Below are 18916 nucleotides of genomic sequence, written 5' to 3' on the forward strand. Positions count from 1 at the left end.
AAAGAATCACAATATCATGTTAATTTAAGGTGTACTGGTCGATACTTGAATATTGAGCCTTGTCGGTGTTTATCAGATTCCTTCCCCTCATTTTATTCTTTACTGTTGGCATTCTTTTGTTACTCTATAAACTGGCATTTTTCTCCATTTAAAGTAGAGGGGGGACAAAGATTTGCACAGACTTTATAAAGTGAAAAAATTGCTAATTGATACCATAGTGTGGTAAACACTTCCTTTTCCCCTGTACTTTTTAGTTTCAAACTGATAGTTCTAGAGTTAGAATAATGTAGGTCAGGGACAGACAGTAATTTTTGGTGGAGGGACCATTCTTAAGTGCTAAAGGTTTTCTTAGGTGCTAAAGGGTTGCACTTTTCTATGAAGGGGGTGCAGGATCTGGGACAGGTTGGGTGCAATAGTGAGCTTGGGGTAAGGGATTGGGATGCAGGAAAGGGTGTGGGGTCTGGGAGAGTGTTTGGGTAAGGAGGGGATTGTGTGAGCTGGGGTAGGTGATTGGGATGCAGGGTCCAGGAAGGGATACAGGTGCAGGAGAGGATTCTGATCTGGGATAGGGGTGTGAGAAGGGGTGTAGGGTCTGGGAGGGAGTTGTGACCTGTAGCAGAGGGTTTGAGAGGTGACCTGGGGCAGGGAGATCGGGTGCAGGAGGGGAGTGGGTGCCAGATACAGGCTCTGGTCAGGAGGTACTTACCTAAGTGGCTCCCAGCCAGCAGCCCAGTGGGATCTGCAGATGGGCTTTCTGCCTGCCACAGCTCCAGGCTGCTCAAAACATCTGGCTGTTCCATGTGCCTCTCTGGGCAGCATGGTGGGGGAGGGAGAGAGACTTTTGCACTGCTTCCATCCCCAGCACAGTTATAGCAGCTCCCATTGGCCAGTTCCAAAGTCTTGGCGAACTGGATCTGACCTATGGGCTGTATCTTGCCTGCCCCTGCTTGTAGATAGATGCATGTTCTTGAACTGACATGCTTTTCATGTGACATTTGCTGTGGGTAAAACTAAGGTCAGCCAGGCAACATTGTTTCCCTTGTGTTGTGCTGGTAAAGTTAGTGCAGAAGCAAGGCATTACTTCAGTTAATCGGTTGGAGTCAGTTAGCCAGTGGACATCAGTTGGATGGCATAAAAATAATGCCCATTTCTCTTGAGCTGACACTGAATGTATTTGGATTAATCAGCTTGGTAAATAGCTCTTTAAAATAAGTTGGTGGGTACAAAGTACAAAGTAGAATGATGCCGATTTTTTTTTTCAATGTGCGCCGATGTAATCATTTTTTTCTCAAAGTGTGTTGATTTTTTCCATTGAGGGTGTGGAGGAAATTGTGATCTGCAGGCAGGTCTTTAACTTCCTTATACCCTCTGTCAACACAGAGTCTGTGTGTCTCGAAGGTTTTGCTTACATCATGTATTGCACCACTTGATTGTGGCAAATATTCTCCTCCCTGTGGGCTGACCCAGCGCTGTACAATATAATGATAGCATGTCAAGATTAGTCCAGTACAGAGACTGTAGGCAGTACTAAGCGCGCTCTAATTAGTGAGAAAAAGACAGCTCATGCAGTGTTCAGAATTGCTGGGGAGATGAGGACATTCTCCGGTCACCAGAGTGAAAGGCTGTTTAGAGTCTAAACCTAAAATGAAAGTTTCCACCTTTAAAAATTGTATTTTTAAAATCAGACTTATTCCCAATTGTCATTTAAAATACTTTCAACAAGAGGAATGTAACAGAAAATCCTAGACTAGAGTATTAAGGTAGCAGTTTGTTTAAAAGCACAAAATCTAAGTCTTTACAGTGCCAAAGTTTGACAAAATTGAAGAGCTTGTTTGTGGAAAAGCTGTTATTGAAATGACTGAATGAAATTTTAATGAAAAAACATTGGTTTAAATACTATGTTTCTGGTAACTTTTAGGCTCAGTTACCGTTTTTTGAAGCTTTCTTTTTTTTTTTGCAAGTAAAAGACATTAAGATGCATCAAAATACTTTTTTGTAATGCTTTTGTAAGAAATTTTTGTGAAGCAGCAAAAACATTTTATCAAGACTATTTGAAACATTCAATTGGATATCTACTTCAGAAATGATTGGGTTAAGGTAGCAAGCAGTTCAGTTGAAATGATTAGGTCAAGGCCTTTTCTGGAGTTCTGTTTATCACACTTACACAGTTTTTGAAGAAAGCCATGAAAATCTTTAAGCATGTTATGAATGACCTCTCGTTTAATAGAACTACGTGGAAATGGTGAGTACAGTGAAATAAACTGTTTGTCATGTTTGTTTGAATAAGTCATATTAGTTCTAATTTGTTCTCAGATTACTAAGTAACATCATAATGATACAATCAGCAATTCTTACAGCTGGGAGAGAACTAGCCTGATTATGCTGAAATGTCTTCTAAATTAATTTCTGAAAATTGTTGTAGAGGAGAAACAACACTGCTGCCTTAGTGATCATTAATATTGAAAAAGGCTTGTATAATTTGAATTTTTTCCTTTGTGATTGTTTTTGCAGTAATTTTAAAAATTAAGCTCAAATGTGCTATTTGTGACTTTTCTTTGTTGTTCATTTTCCCACTCCTTCATATGTAGATCTTAGAAATGAGAATTTATTTTTAATAACAGTTGAGTCAGTGGTTGGATGGTAAAACTGGAGAATATTTTGAAGTATAAAGTTATCTTAATTTGTGGTGACCTTTGAAATGCAATACTTTGTCTAAAACTAAAACATCAAATAAGATTAAATATAGTGGAGAAAAGAATGGAGGAAACTGAACGCCATGTATATGGTATGAGAGAGATCAGTTCAGATCCCTGTTCTCCCATTTACATTCTGTTACATGTATATAAAAAATACAGGACTTTTTGTCAGTAACTGTATACTTGGTGTTTCCATATTTCGCTACAGTCTGTAGTTAATGGGGTGTGTGTGTGTGTGTGTGTGTGTGTGTGTGTGTGTAAAGCAATTCTCAATATAGGAAATTATCTTTTCAGTTTTTATCTTGCAATTCAGGTTAGCTTCATGAAACTTTAACTCTATGTATGTTGGAGATGCCAGGGACAGTAAAACAGCTTTTTTAACCTTCTATCCACCAAAAGATGGCTATTCCAAATCTGTGCAAAATTGGCTTGTTCATCGTTCACATTAATTCACTTTTCTGCCAGGATTACATCTATAGCATATGGGGAAAAGATGAGATGCTTATAAACTGCTAAGCGTAGGTGTGACATGATTTATTTAGCTTTAGATACTCATGCTTAAGACATAGAGCAGAATGTAGATGTGTACCCTAAATCAACTAAATATATTATGGAGCAACAGTTGTTGCCTCATATTTAGGGTTGTGACTGAGGTTCTATTATAGATTTTTTTTTCCCCCCCTAAAAAGTCAGTTATATTGGTCTAATTGTTAATTTAGATCTGAGGCTAAGGTGGTTTGTGCAACGTTAGAAATGAGTTTGACAAACTGAACAGTGAATTGGACAGTAAAATTGTGTTTTAAAGGAAAATATTCACTCTCCAGCAAAAACCTCACTTAATCTTAATGAAATTTTTGTGTTGGCACATAGTAAATCAGGGTATGTTTATATAGTAAAGTTATTTTGGAATAACAGCCATTATTATGAAATAAAGGAATGGCTGTGTAGACGTTCGCATAGTTATTTCAAAATTATTTTGAAATAACGGGAGGCTTATTCCAAAATCTGTAAACCTCATTCTACGAAGAATAACACCTGTTCCGAAATAGCTATTTCGAAATAAGGCGGGTGTAGACGTTCCACTGCTATTATTTTGAAATAGCCCCTTACCAGAGCCATTCTAAGTTATTCCTCCCCAGTGTTTCCTGGGGCTCTACATCGAGATAGCACATCTACATTAGGAGAGTCTGCCTCGGACTAATTTTGAGGCTTTCCTTTAGTGTAGATATGCTATTTTGAAATAACTATTCCAAAATAGCTTATTTCAAAATTAATTTGCAGTGTAGATGTAGCCTCAGCTGTTTAGCTAAACTAATTGGATGTGCTTTTTGAATAGCACTATTGCAATATCTCTGAAGAGGAAATATAAAATGTTTATGTAGGGAACTTCCCACACTAGAATTGAAAGATTTAAAACGTCCCCTTACAATTCTTGACGTGTTTTGGTTTTAATGATTTCTGGTTGAGAGTTTTATTGATTAAAATACTTTCCCTCTTTTTATTTGAATTGGATAGGTGTGTTTAGGTCTGGAGAAATTTGTAGGATTGATAATGTATACTTTAAAGGATTTAAAATTTAAACGTAAGTGGTTTTGTTTGAACCTTGGTATGTAAATTGGAGTGGCTGTATCATAGACCCATGCTGAATGTTTAATATGTAGATTTGGCTGAAAAGCATAGATAGTCTTTCATGTTACTACTTTCTCAGATTTTCAGTTGGATGCTTTATCACTCTGACAGTCCAAGTGGAGTGGCCCCTAATACAAGAGACATGGGAGCACAATTGCTGGAAGTCTGTTAGCGTATGTCTACTCAGCAACCAACACAGACTTACGAGGCTCATGCTGCGGGGCTGTTTTATGGCTGTGTTTACTTCTGGGCTCAGGCTGTAGTCCTGGTTCTAGGAATTGCAATGTAGGAGGTTCCTAGAGCTTGGGCTAGGGATGTGAAGAACTAGAATAATAGACTCTCATAGAACACTAGAACTGGAAGGGACCTCGAGAGGTCATTGAGTCCAGTCCAAGCACCATCTAGATCTAGATGGTCCCTGATAGATGTCTATCTAACCTGCTTTTAAATATCTCCAGAGCTGGAGATACCACAACCTCCACAGGCAATTTATTCCAGTGTTTAACTACCCTGGCAGTTAGGAAGTTTTTCCTAATATCCAATTTAAACCTCTCTTGTCTATTGTTTCTTGTGCTATCCTCAGAGGCCAAGGAGAACAATTTGTCTCCCTCCTCCTTGTGACACCCTTTTAGATACTTGAAAACAGCTATAATGTCCCCTGTCAGTCTTCTCCTTTCCAAACTAAACAAGCCCACTTCTTTCAGTCTTCCCTAATAGCTCGTGTTCTCTGGATCTTTAATCATTCTTGTTGCTCTTCTCTGGACCTTCTCCAATTTCTCCACATCTTTCTTGAAACGTGGTGCCCAGAACTGGACACAATACTCCAACTGAGGCCTAATCAGCGCAGAGCAGAAAAATGACTTCTTGTGTCTTGCTCACAACACTCCTGTTAATGCATCCCAGTATCATGTTTGCTTTTTTGCAATAGCGTCACACTGTTGACTCATATTTATCTTGTGGTCCACTATGACTCCCCTGCGGACCCCGGGCTCCATGTGGCACTGCCTCTTTGAAACACCACGGGGAGCACAGGGCCAGTGGAGGACTACTTGAGTCTCCCTCTGGCCCTGTGCTCTCCACAGTGCTTTTGCCTTTGAAGTGTAGCAAAAGCCCTGGGGCTGTTGCTATACTTCAAAGTCAGAGGTGCCCTTATCTACTAATCAAATAGTCGATGTAAATTGCATTGACTGTTCAGTTACCTAATTAATCTAAATTTAACATCCCTAGCTTGGGCTGCAGCTCATGCCCAGAAATCTACAGAGCTATGAAACAGCCTCATAACCCTAGTTTGTCAGTTGGCACGGGCCAGCCATGTGTGCGTAGTTGCTGTGTAGTTTAGTGGAGTGGTGTGGTAGTTCAAGAAAGGGTTTTAGTAGCTGTCATTGTGCATCCATAAGAAACCTAGGACCCATGTTCTCAAACTTCTGTAGCATGTATGTACTTGCAGGAATATTGCTTGAGTCTGTGAATTCAGTGGGGAAATAAGAATTGCTGTAATGGGGTAGAAAAATGACCCATCTAGTCGGAACTAGGAATGTAAAATCCCATTTAATTGGTTAACTGGTTAAAGTAATATTTAATCAGCTAACCTTTTAAAGAGGGTGGAGCAGCTCTTCCCAATGCAGACAGGGACTGCTTTGGCCAGGTTGGAGCCCTCTGCCTGCAGTGGGCCCCGTGGGGCTGGAGCAGCCTCCTGGCTGTGCAGATGGGGAGCTGCTCAAGCCCCCACTGGTTAACCCATTAAGGATGAGGCTTACAAGTTAACTGGTTAACCATTCACATCCCTAGTCAGAACCCTATACAGAATAAAGCAGTGCTGTTTGGCTCCAAGAAAACTACTGTAATTATCAATCACTTGTGTAATTGTTTAGTTGCCACTTTTCAGACTTCTCATGATTAAAACTTAGAACATTTTCTTTCTTAATAAAGACTGAACAGAATGTTCTCAATGAAAACTGCAGTCATATTGCTGAAAACTAATATGGCATTGCATTGTAGCCTGTCTGGTCTCTTTACTAGATTAATTTTAGCTATTAGGGTTTTTAATGACTTTTGACTGCTGTTTTAGTCTAGAATACTTTGACTAAAGGGGGATATTAACTTGATGGTCATGAATCACAATCTGCTTTCCCACAAATATTCACACAGGCATATTCAGGACCCAGCAAGTCAGCGGTTGACATGGAACAAACCTCCAAAGAGCGTCCTTGTTATCAAAAAGATCCGTGATGCCAGTCTGCTACAGCCTTTTAAAGAACTTTGTGTATATCTTACTGAGGTACTTTGAATTGTGAGCGTTTAGACTTTTTCATAGTTACAGTATACCATCTCATTTTTAACTTGTATGTATTTGCTTTATTACAATGAACACAGAATTATAGGAGTAAATAAGTCAATACACACAAAGAACAGCAGAAATAATAAATTGTTAAACTTTAAACAATTGATTATCTTCCTATAAGAACTCAGCTTAAAGGATTCTGCTTCTGTAATATAGCAGAATAAAGGAAAATATTTCATTATGCCCCGAGAAAAATATTAGCTAGCTAATATCACAGACCTGTAATAAACATTTTAAAGTTTAGTTTCATTAATTCAATCATTATACGGTCTTCATATGACAGTAAATGTTATGCTTAAATGTTACATGATTATAACAATACATACAGAAGTAGGCAATCAGTTTTGTAATATTTGACATATGTTAACTAATAAAATACTGTTGAAGGTCAGATGCTAGTCATTTCAATTACAGATTTTTTTTTTTAGTAAATAATTATGCTTCTTTTAGGAGAACAACATGATAGTTTATGTAGAGAAAAAAGTGCTAGAAGACCCAGCTATAGTTAATGATGATAATTTTGGACCAGTGAAGAAGAAATTTTGCACTTTCAGAGAAGGTATGGTAATGATTTCTTAATCTAGGTTTACAGCCTTTTCATCCTATTTCTTTAGTGATTCATTCAAATGGATCAGAATTATCTGATGGAAACCTGTTCTTAATAAATGCATGCAGCTGCTGTTTTGATAGCCTGCTGTCAGTTATTTACACTTGGAAATTAGCATCAGTATGCTGCACAAAATTTACATCTGTAAATTGAAACTTTTGATATATTATGTAAATTTAAAACCTTTATTTTCAATGTTACCCTTTAGATTATGATGATATCTCCAATCAGATAGACTTTATCATATGCCTAGGAGGAGATGGTACTTTGCTTTATGCTTCTTCACTTTTCCAGGTGAGTCCTGGATAAGTATGTTAGAAACAAGTCTTGAAGTCTTCTGTCATGTTGCGTTTGTTTTATTCTGCTCCTGCCAAGTCTGCTCATCCAAAAAGCATGAGAGCTACTTGGTTGAATTATACCATTTTTTAAAAATATGCATAATTGAAATAAAACCCATAACTGATATTTGTAGACAGGTTGGGCTGTATTGTAGTACCTCTTACACATAAACAAAGCCTGGAAATAACATCAATGTTTGATTTGAGCAATATTTAGTAGCTTCCCAACTCTTCTTTTGGTTGACAGGGTAGTGTACCTCCAGTTATGGCTTTTCATCTGGGATCTCTTGGATTTCTTACTCCCTTTAATTTTGAAAACTTTCAGTCCCAAGTTACTCAGGTTATAGAAGGTAAGAAGTTTTTGTTATGCATATCAAGTCTTCTTGCCTTTGTTGCTTTTTAGAAAGTTATCCTTTATTTGTCTTATGGGACTTACTTATTTTTTATAGCTATTTTATTAACTTTCTGTTTTGTTTTCCTTTTTAATTTGTAAAGCTGGAATGGTCCAGAAATCATTTTTTTGCGTAGTTGTGGTATGTAAGGAAAGAATATAGAACTAATGTTTTGCACAGTTTGAGTTTAAGTATAAAAATGCAAATCTTGGATCTGTTGGCATGGACAGACTCTAGATGACCTAACCACTTGTAACTTCCCTGTGTTTGTAAACAATGCCACATTAAAACAGTAAGAAATCAAGCATTTAAAAGTCAGAAAACTCCAAAATTCAAGTTTTTTTCCTTTAACGTTGCTTTGTGAATCTAATTTAGCCTATTGATATGTTATTAAACAGTAAACCATTAAAGTTTACATTGAGTTTGGAAAATTGGAATAAGAAATCATATGCTGTGTGACTGAGTTAGCACTGAATGAGAAATCCTAACTATTGACTCTTGAGTGCTTGATTTCTCAACTTGAATTTTGCATTTACAGTAGTTCTTGGTATTCTAAATATTTGAAATAAAACGGTGCCATCGGTTGCTAGGAAATAAAGCTGTTTAGCTTGTGCCCCAAAATTAAGCTATCAAAAATATGAATAGAATTCTAATGTTGCCTTTAAGAATTCATACTTTAGCCACACACACCTACCAAAAAAAAAAAAAAAAAAAGATTGTCTTTGTGTTTGTCTTACAAGTCTCCCTAAGAATTTTTAGATAAACCAAGTACACAATTTCTGGCTTTAGCTGTTTTAGGTTATGTATATATGTAAAATTTTAAATTTCTTGTTAGAACATATGAGGGAAAGTGGGTTTTTATGCTTTTATGTCCTAATTTGACTCAAGTTTTGCTCATTCTTACAAAAATAATTTTATTTTGTGTTAAGACAAAAGATGGATAATTGTCCTTCAAAAGGAACTTGAGAATGTTATTAGTAACTGAAAAATGGGGGGAAACATTTCGCAATAAATGGTGCTAGCTTACTGTGACTATGGTGCAGGTCCTGATAATATAGTGCAGTGGTTCCCAAACTTTTTGGCATCACGCCCTCCCCTTTTTGATTTTTGAAAAACCCTCATGCCCCCCTCTCTTTCCCCAAATAGCAGCAAAATTTGTTGAGCAAAAAAAAAAGGGGGGACCTGAGCGGTGCAGCAAAACTTGATATGGGGGGAGGAGGTCTGGGTTGCCTCGCACCCCCCCCCCTTGGAATTTCTTCATGCCCCCCAGTTTGGGAACCCATGAATAGTGAGTGCTGCTCCAGTGTGGTGGTTTTTGTAATGTTTTGTTCATCACTTATTCTTTCTTACAGGCAATGCAGCACTTGTTCTCCGGAGCCGACTGAAAGTGAAAGTAGTAAAGGAGCACAGAGAGAAGAAGACATTGATACAAAATGGTATTGAAGAAAATGGAGTTATCTCTACAAGTCTAGAGATGGAAGTGGGCAAGCAAATCATGCAATACCAGGTCAGAGTCTGAATACCGTAAAATGGGAAATGAGCAAAAGAGCTAAAACAATTCGCTCTTCAGTTGAGTTAATTACTAGTTCTTTTTTGTATACTGTATCTACACCCTCTTATATTAATCCAGGATTATGACATCTACAGTATCTGTTTCCACATTAATTTCTAGAATGGTTACTAAAGATAAAGAAAGAATGTTGGAGTGTGCAGAAGCAATCTCGTATTTAATTTCTGTAATACTTTGTATCTGCGCCAGAGAGGTCTCTCTACCTTTTGATAATTAAGAAATCACTTACAGTAATCTTTACCACTGAATCACTCACAGATTCATATAAACAAAGGGAAAATCCATCTACATCAAATAGAAACTTGCTTTTTGAAAATAGCTTTTCAACTATTGCATCAGATAATCATTATCTGATGATATCTGAAACAAACTTATGTGACTTCAAGACTAATCTTGACTGACATTGTAAATGTCTGGTGAAGAATTAACCTTTCAGAGATATGGGATATATACTTAACTGGTCACTTGTAAAATATTATGCTGCCAGGGAAATAACTAACCAGTGATATTCAATATCATGTCAGGTCCTAAATGAAGTTGTAGTGGATCGAGGGCCTTCCTCCTACCTTTCCAATGTGGATGTTTTTCTAGATGGACACCTCATAACCACAGTTCAAGGTGATGGTAAGTCCATTTTATAATCAAAAAGCTTACAGCCTGATCCTGTCTTAAGACAGTCAGTCTGAGCTCTTATTTCGGTTGCTCTTACCGTTTTAAAAAAGAGTGCATTGTTTTGAGGTAGAAATCAAGGCCTTGGCTTCTGCTCCTGGATTGTTGAAAACAAGGTGTGCAAAGGAGTGGTGAATCTTTTTATTTATACAATTGTTGTAGTCCTGAGAGCACCACTGAAAGCAGAAAAGAGGCTTACAATGATATCTTATTACATGGAGGCCTGTTGTCGAGTCGCCACTTGTTTGTGTATGGGAATTAGGGACAAAGGGGGGTGGGGGGGAGTTGGGAAAGATCCTGGAGTTGGATGTCTGAGTCTGCTAAAATCTTAAGATCTTTTAAAATGAAGCCACTACTTATTTAATATTAGCACTTCATCTTCAGAGCTCTTCAAAAACATTAATCCTCCTATCCCTCTAAGGAAAGAAGACCGACGTGGAGGAGAGACCTGAAAATCCCATCTTATGACGGGCTAATTGGTTGGTTGACTAGAGTCAGAAAGCGGGATTTAGGTTTTTTTAATTAGTATTTTCAGGTGAAGGAAGTGCAGCTGTCCTTTTTCTTAGCCTCCTCTTAAAGAACGGCATTGAGCCAGTCTTCCACACGTTTAAAACTTTTGTTCTCTTCACAGGAGTGATAGTCTCCACGCCAACTGGTAGCACAGCTTATGCAGCTGCAGCAGGAGCATCTATGATTCATCCAAATGTTCCTGCAATAATGATCACCCCAATCTGTCCTCACTCACTGTCCTTCAGACCCATTGTTGTTCCTGCAGGAGTTGAGCTCAAGGTGAAATTGTATTTTCACTTTTTTAAAGATAGCACCTTGTGGAGATAACTATTGAAACTGAGGAAAAAACACACAACAAAATGTAGAGTAGTGATAGAAATGCAAAATGTGACTGAATACTGTAGAACTTTGTCAAGTATTTTTGAAGCAGTATATACTTGTTTAGAAGAATAAACTTACAGACCATAAGTTGCCACTGATTTGCACTTTGTATGGTCATCAGTATCTATGCAAAGTGAGTGTAAATATACTACTATTCTGATAAGTAATAGTGCTTTATATCCATTTTGCATAGATGTATATGACTACACGTGGTGAAAGACAGACAGATCAGACCCCTGGTGTCTAAAAAAAATAGCATCACAGCTTTCACGGGTGTGTAGTAAGAGTGGTATTAGTACATCTTTTATAAATTGTGTCTTTTACTACTGTGACTAAATAATATAATTCTGCAGAAAAGATTGGAATGTAATGTCTTATTACAGAGTGGATTTTGTTTTAACAAATTTTTTTAGTTCAGAAATGAATATCAGGTATTTTGTGTTTACCACATAACTGAAACAGTTATTTAAATTAATAATCTATAATATGGAAGGCATAGGCTATTTCTTAGAGAGATATGGGGTCGAAAATTTGGCAAGGAAAGAGCATGCAGGGTGGAGCTTGAAGAAATGGAAAGATTTTTACTTCATGGATTTGTTAATGGCATGTTTATCAACCCACAATTATCTACACAATAGCTGATAATGCTTTTATGGCAATTGATCACTTTATGATATCTCTTATTTAAAATAAAAACTGTCTTAAATTTGCAAACTTTAGTTTCGCCCTGGATTAAAGTTAAAATGTATTATTCCAGAATGTAGATTGTACTTTGTTCTGTGGAGAATTTCATTATCTCATCTCATTGGATTGGGTCATATATTGACACTTATACCAAGCTCAGGTCTTTTGTAACTGGAATGCCTTTGGTAAACCAGCTTATTGCCATCATTAGAAAAAGGCTTCAATGTACATATAAAAAGGGCAAGTATGTGCAACACATGAAGTAAATTATATATAAAAATTAAACTTTTTATCTATAGTATGCCAAACCATTAGGAAAAAATGGTAGGAGAGGACACGTAATTTCAGCAAAACATTTAGATCACTGAAGGTGTAGTAACAAAGCATAATATTCAGGGGAGTACTTCCTCTTTGCCCGTTAACTACAAAAGCTGTTGTATAATTTCATTTGTAAGCCTCCTGCTTTACTCTTCCTCAGATCATGCTGTCCCCTGATGCCAGGAACACAGCCTGGGTTTCATTTGATGGGAGAAAGAGACAGGAAGTCTGCCATGGAGACAGGTGAAGATTTTTCTTTGATTGTTATGACACCCTTAATAATATTGACACAAGAATCTGCGGCCTCACTTTCAGACTTGGTTGGGGATAGTAGGGACACTATTGAGTTTTTTAATAGGTCATCATGAGCCTTAAGTCGCAAGCTGAATTTAAAATGCTATATTGTTTTAGGCATTGTCTCACTTAAGGGAAAAAATTATCACATTTTAAAAGCAATGAAGTGTGAAAAAAATCATACAAGTGATACTTAATACATTTCCTTAAAGAATTCTGTGGACTTCAACTTAGGGTCCTGATTGAGTCCTGTTGAGCACAGTGAAGTGAATGTGAGTTTCATGTTCTTCCGTTTCTCTTGGAGTATGACCATATTTGTGTGCTGTGCCATCGGCGAGGCTGATAAAAAACTCTAAAGAGCAGATGCATCCCTTTACTATGCTCAAATAAACACAATTGTAGATGCATTGATGAGCCATTGCTACGTTCAGAGACAGGATTTTGCAACTCACGAGACACAGTGGTATGGCTGAAAGAACTTACACTTCATTGTACATACACTTCATTGTACCTACCTTTTTGAGAGCCCAGAGAGGATAAACTAAGAAGAAAAAAATTAACTAATTGTCTTCTGTTCAGTGTGGTGTTTTCCTTGGAGCACCTGTCATATGGTGTGACTTCGTTTCCTATTTGTGGGCAGGCAGGGAACTGGAGAATTACCAGGATCTTGCACTTATACTATACTGACCACTTAAAGAATGGAGGGGAAGGGGCTGGCTAATCTGGTTAGGGTTAGGGTTAGATTTGGTGTCTGGTTCTTCAGTAGAAAAGTTAGATTCTCTAGTATTTGCTGTCCTTATTTTTGAAATTTGAGGCTCCTGGTAAGAGTTTAATATTATAAAGCGTTTAAATTTTGAGTTGGTCCGAAGGTGAGGTTGTTAGCCCCCATAGCAAAGAGTAAGATGAGAGAGTCATGGGCAAGGCATGTTGGCCTACAACGTTCTGCTCCTGTGAGTTTTGGTGTACAGACCTCCCAACACTTGTAAAACACTCTGCTCATTGTACAGGTTGAAACTCTTTTAACCAGGATTCTCTGGTCCAGCAACATCCATGGTCCAGCATGGATGTTGCAGGACCAGAGGGTTCCGGAGGAGGGCCAGCAGCATGGATCCCTGTGGGGCCAGCAGAGCAGTGGGCTGCCCACAGCAAGCTGATGGCGGGGACACTCGGCATGGGGCAGCAGGGCTGCCCAGCAGAGTTGGGAGACCCCGTACGAGGCTGCCCAGAACGCCTGGGAGCTGCAGCGGCACAGCATGCACAGCTGCCTGTGGGGCCCAGAGCCATGGCAGCGATGGCTGCCCAATGGGGTCAGCAGAAGGTGGGGAGCCGACCAGAGGGGCCAGTGGCAGGGGTCCAGAAATGTCCTCCTTGGTCCAGCAAAAACCCTCATCTGGAACCAGTCAGGTCCCGAGGGTGCCAGACCAGTGAGGTCCTACCTGTATTGCTTAGGCACTGTGCCCCACCTTTGCCACGCCCATACTTTGGAAACTGACCACTCTCCAAAGGATCGAATGCTCAGTGATGTAGCCAGAGTCCCAAGAGTATTTATATATATTTTAAAAAAGATAAATATACCATAAAATTGTGAGTGTAACGCGCACTTTTTTCCGACTTTTTTGGGTCAAAGTCAGGATGCACATTATACATAGGTGTTATTTTTTAAAGTTTTATTTTGGCAGCGCCCTGGCTTGCTGCCTGCCCAGTGCTCCTTCAGGTGGTGCCTGGAAACTTTTCCCACTGCAGCGCGGCATAGGGATCGCTGCCCTGCCAGGCTCCTGGACAAGGCGAGGAGCTGGTGGCACCACCAGGCTGCAGCGCCCTGGCTCACTGCCTGCCCAGTGCTCCTTCAGGCTGCACCCGGGGATCCCAGCGGCAGGTGCGAGCTTGGCAAGCACCAGGGAGGGAAGAGGCTGTGCAGCCCGAACCTCCCAGGCGAACCTGCAGGTGGGAGCTGCATGTCCCTCCCTCCCGCTCTCCTGCAGCCCATGGCTGCCTCCGGGAAGCAGGTGAGGCTGGGCTTGGTGCTGGCGCAGCGTGCGGGCAGCTATCCAAGGGCGGGGGGCAAGTTTCAAACTCCGTTGCTGGCTCCCTGGGCTGCACGTGCATTTCCCAGGCGAGCCTGCAGGTGGGAGCAGCGCGTCCTTCCCTCCTGCTCTCCTGCAGCCCATGGCTGCTTCCGGGAAGCTGGGGAGGCTGGGCTTGGTGCTGGTGGGTCGGCTCCTGGTTGCGGGACAGCCAGCTGTTGGCAGAAGTTGTGGGGCTGCTAAGCTCAATGGCTTCAAACCCCGGGGCGCATTATACGCAGGAGTTCAGATTTTTTCATTATGCTAAGATTCCAAAGTCAGGTTGTGCATTATACATAGGTGCACATTATACTCACGATTTTACGGTAGGTATCAGGGACTGTTAGCTTCAATACACATAATGTTGTGTCTTATTACTACTTTATCCTCCCTCTTTACTAACTGAGGTTATTCCTGTGTTGCAGTATTAGCATCACTACCTCTTGCTATCCCCTCCCTTCGATTTGCTTCCGAGATCCCGTGAGCGACTGGTTTGAAAGCCTGGCTGAGTGTTTACACTGGAATGTTCGGAAGAAGCAAAATCACTTTGCTGTTGAAGAAGAATTTTAAATGTTGACACCTAATGAGACTCATGGGAACTTAAAATGGCAGTATCCCTTGTATAAAAATGTGTGTTCAGCCTAGAAGGAATAGACCAATGCATACATTTTTAAATAGTGATGTACCTTATATCAATCTGCTCTGCTGATGACCAGAAACTATTGTGTTGCTTCCTGTCTGCCGAGAATAGGAGTGGAAGAATTTAAAAACTGATTTTTTTTAAAGCCTTTTTTAAATTTGTAATGGGCTGGTATTTTTAATCAATATGAATACTAACATCTACAAACCACCTCAGACACAGTTGTAACAAGTAATTTGCAGAATAGCATGATAGTTTGTACCAAGATACATAATAGAAAAATGGCATTAAAATATTTGAGTTAATTTGGTAGATTTGGAATTCCTTGCTCAACTTCTCATCTAAAACACAAAGCAATTTTTATTTTTAAAATGCTCTTGTAACTTAAAGAAAGGCATGATAGTCAAAATGTCTTCCCATCAGGTGAACTACTTAAATATTTTGCCTTTCCATAAAAATGTAGCAAGAATTAGGGGAAAGAACCACTCTACAGATACAACTTACTAGCTGGATAGTTATGTAAGTATTGAAAACCCTTTTTCTTTCTGCCCATTTGAACTAACATTATTGAGAGACCCCATAGGCATCTCTGACAACTGCTTGTGTGGACAAATTGGTAAAGTGGCATACTTTTTTGTAGATGAGCTTATTATGCCTGAGCAATTTCCTTCAGCGTGTTTGGGACCCTTAGAAATGATTTTGGATTTTTTCTTTTCTCTGTTTAACCCTCTGGAATAAGCAGCAGCATTTGAGATTGTAAACTACAGATTTTCATCAGGTGCTTATTGCGGACCTAACCTGCAGTGTCTCTTCTAGGCTGGTTGTATTGTTGTTTTTTTGAACCACTACCCAACCACATGACCTAGTCTCACATTCTAAATTGGATCTGAATGCACTTAACATTTAAGTGAAGTGTGCTTCTAGCAGGATTGATAACTTGAGTAAGAAGAAAAGGGATACTGCACTGATAGGCTGATCAGAAACAGGACACATTCCCAGCATAGTAGCAATGGTGCCTTCAGCACGCTTCAAGATATTTTAAGTCTTGTATGTACTTTTTTAAGTCTTTCAAATGTTTCTTACTTGTTTAATGTACATATTTTATTGTATATGAAATACAATATGCTTTTATGAAAATAAGTAGTTTGAAAAAAGGATTTGTACTGAAATCACTTGTACTAAAAATCAAACTCGGTTATGATGTTTACATTTATGTTCTTTGTGGTGCAGTCTCTTGTAATCGTATTGTTCAGATCCTGGCATCTTCACATTATCTTTGCATAGACCGTTAAAACGGATGAACATTTTCTGCTAATCTTTAAAACTATTGCATATTATTGCAGAGGAATCTGTTACTGATTGTCAGATTTCAAAGGTGTTCTACTGAACTTGCTCTTGTTTGTGCAGTCAGGGATAAAAATGAGAGATGTATTAATTCCCATACTCTGCCTAATCTGAAGTCCTCTGATGAGCTAATAATGTCTCTTTTGGATGTTACTCTGGTCTGTTTAATTTTGTCAAATCAAGGTGAGAGCACTCTGCATAAAGCATATTTAAACTCTGTCAATGGTGTAAATCACACTAAAATTGTGGTAATATAAATTAATGTTCAGTTTGTAAGTATTTTGTTAATCAGAATATTGATTGAATTCCGTCTGGACCAGCAAAAGTTGTGACACCCTTGAGTATGTTCAGATAGCTTTAGATTTTTTTTTCACTTGAATTTACCAGTATAATTGTTATATCACTGTTTAAGGTTGCTTACGGGTTTACTAGCCGACAGAGTATTCAATTTTTGAACAGATGTTTACTTTCTGAGCTATACAAAGATTTTTTTGTTTTAGAGAAGATACATTTCCCTATTTAAAAATGCAATAATTGAGAAAAGGAACAGAGTAAGGCCTTTACTTATAACATTGAGTGTATAAATGTACTAAAATTAATGTGAATGGGCAAAAGGCTTTGTTAGATAGGAAGTGAAAAAATAACCATTTGAAATGGTATGACAAGTAAAATTGAGCCTTATATAGAACAGCAGGTTTTTTTTAAAGCTAAAACCTAGCATTTTAGCACCTTTTTTATTTGTGCTTTTTACAATAGTAAATATCATTGATTATTACATGGAGCAAATTGTGGAACTCAAATTTTCAGTGTACATTTCATAAAATGTAATCTCTAAAATCCATTGTAACTACTCCTTCTAAATTTGACTTATATTTCTCATTAAAATTAATCTGACATACACAGGCAGTTGCATTATTTGGCTCTGAGTGAAATTTCTTCATAGTTTTGCCTATGAAGGACACTTTGATGACAAAAGTCTGTGGATTGCTACATTCCCGAGTAGAGAGAGGTACAATCATGACTACAGGGAAGAATGTAATCTGATGGATTTATGCTTCTGTTTTCACTTTGGACAAGTTACTTAATCCTGTTTTTTTACCAGCTTTGCTTTAACAAAAACCCCAGTGTATGTTTTAATACTTCAAGAATTTATTCCATTGTAAAAATGCCTCCCTCACTCCTCTCAAGATCTTTCTCTCCTAATTGGCCGTACAGAAGCAGGTTACAAAGATGCAGTCTGTACTGAAATTTTTTTGCTAACATAGCTGTCTCAGAAGCTGATACAGCTATTCTGTCAAAAGCCGTAGTGTAGATGCAGTTACTGGCAAAAACCTTCTTTTGCCGGTATAGCATATTCTGTTCATGGATCTGGTTTAAGCTGCACCAGCAAAAGACACCTTTTACTGAAATGCTTCTCTACTAAGGGTGTAGTTTGCTGGTATATAGTATGTAAGCAGGGCCTAAGAATTGTGACATTCTCCTTTGAAAGGAAAAATGAGTTGGTGATCTCAAAGGATCCTTGTTTAAAGTTTAAAAAAAAGAAAATGTAAGTTATTGAAGTTCTAAGACTGGTGTAACAATTTTAATTTAGTGTATGCTGAAGTTTTAAAAATCTCAAGTTTCATGTTAATGCTTTGAAAATTTGTTACATATTGCTGAAAGATCAAATATTTTTCAAATCTTTCAATAAACTTTTTTTAAGAAGTTGGCTTTGTCCATCAGCATCTTGACATGTCTCTAGATCATTGAGATAGATACGTTGTACTTTTGAGAAATTACTTTGTGTTTTAGGGCTCTGTACACACTGAATACTAATTTCTGTAGTGTTGCAAGTATTTGGAGGTTGAACTGAACAGGTGTGCACTCCTGAGAAAAGGCTTCCAGTCTTTAAGGAAAAGTACAAAATAAGCTTCTGACATTTGCTGTAGAAACTAGAGCAAAAGCGTGTTCGCATAGCTACACTGAGTTTCTTAAGAATGCAAGAAAAGAAAAATTACAAGAGAATGAAGTAAAAAAACAGTGAAATTAAGGACAGCCTCTGAGACACTGGCAGGGTTACGCAATCCTTCCATGCAAAAATTGACCCCAAAGAAGATTATGAATGCACGTTCTGATTTGATGCCATGCAGCTCATCCTGACCTGTACCCTGTGATAAACACTTCAGGGTCCTTTAATTAGCCTGAGAATCTAACACATTTCCCAGATTTCTTGACTAGCCTAGTCTGTAACCTGTCCAAGAAAGCAACAGCTGGTGCACATTCTCAGGCCACCTGAAGGGAACTGACAAACAGTGAAGGGAATCCAGTGTTTGCTGCACCTGATTGATATAGCTGATTTTGAAAGCTGTATCCACATTAGAGCTGACGTCCTTGATGTTTGGTCTACACTACGAGTTTAGATCGAACTTACCCATGGTTGGTTGATTTTTCTAAAAAATGA

The 18916-nt window shown here is 38.5% G+C and overlaps 1 protein-coding gene across 3 annotated transcripts in view; it reads left to right on the forward strand.

Moving 5' to 3' along the window:
- NADK (NAD kinase) overlaps positions 1-18182 on the forward strand; it is a 43915-nt gene extending 25733 nt beyond the window's left edge. For 2 of the 3 annotated variants that reach the window (XM_075906196.2, XM_025182667.3), the window contains 9 exons: positions 6474-6603; positions 7117-7225; positions 7482-7567; positions 7859-7961; positions 9356-9510; positions 10098-10197; positions 10874-11031; positions 12296-12378; positions 14918-18182. In XM_075906196.2, coding sequence (XP_075762311.1) covers positions 6474-6603; positions 7117-7225; positions 7482-7567; positions 7859-7961; positions 9356-9510; positions 10098-10197; positions 10874-11031; positions 12296-12378; positions 14918-15062 — 1069 coding nt within the window. In that variant the 3' untranslated portion in view covers positions 15063-18182. Of the gene's footprint in view, positions 1-1327; positions 2243-6473; positions 6604-7116; positions 7226-7481; positions 7568-7858; positions 7962-9355; positions 9511-10097; positions 10198-10873; positions 11032-12295; positions 12379-14917 lie in introns of those variants that run through there. The other variant, XM_025182668.3, reaches the window with a different exon arrangement.
- Positions 18183-18916: the final 734 nt, after the last annotated feature.

The sequence above is a fragment of the Pelodiscus sinensis genome, chromosome 24, assembly GCF_052426305.1.
Source record: "Pelodiscus sinensis isolate ZL-2025 chromosome 24, ASM5242630v1, whole genome shotgun sequence".
In the NCBI taxonomy this organism is placed as follows: Eukaryota; Metazoa; Chordata; order Testudines; family Trionychidae; genus Pelodiscus; species Pelodiscus sinensis.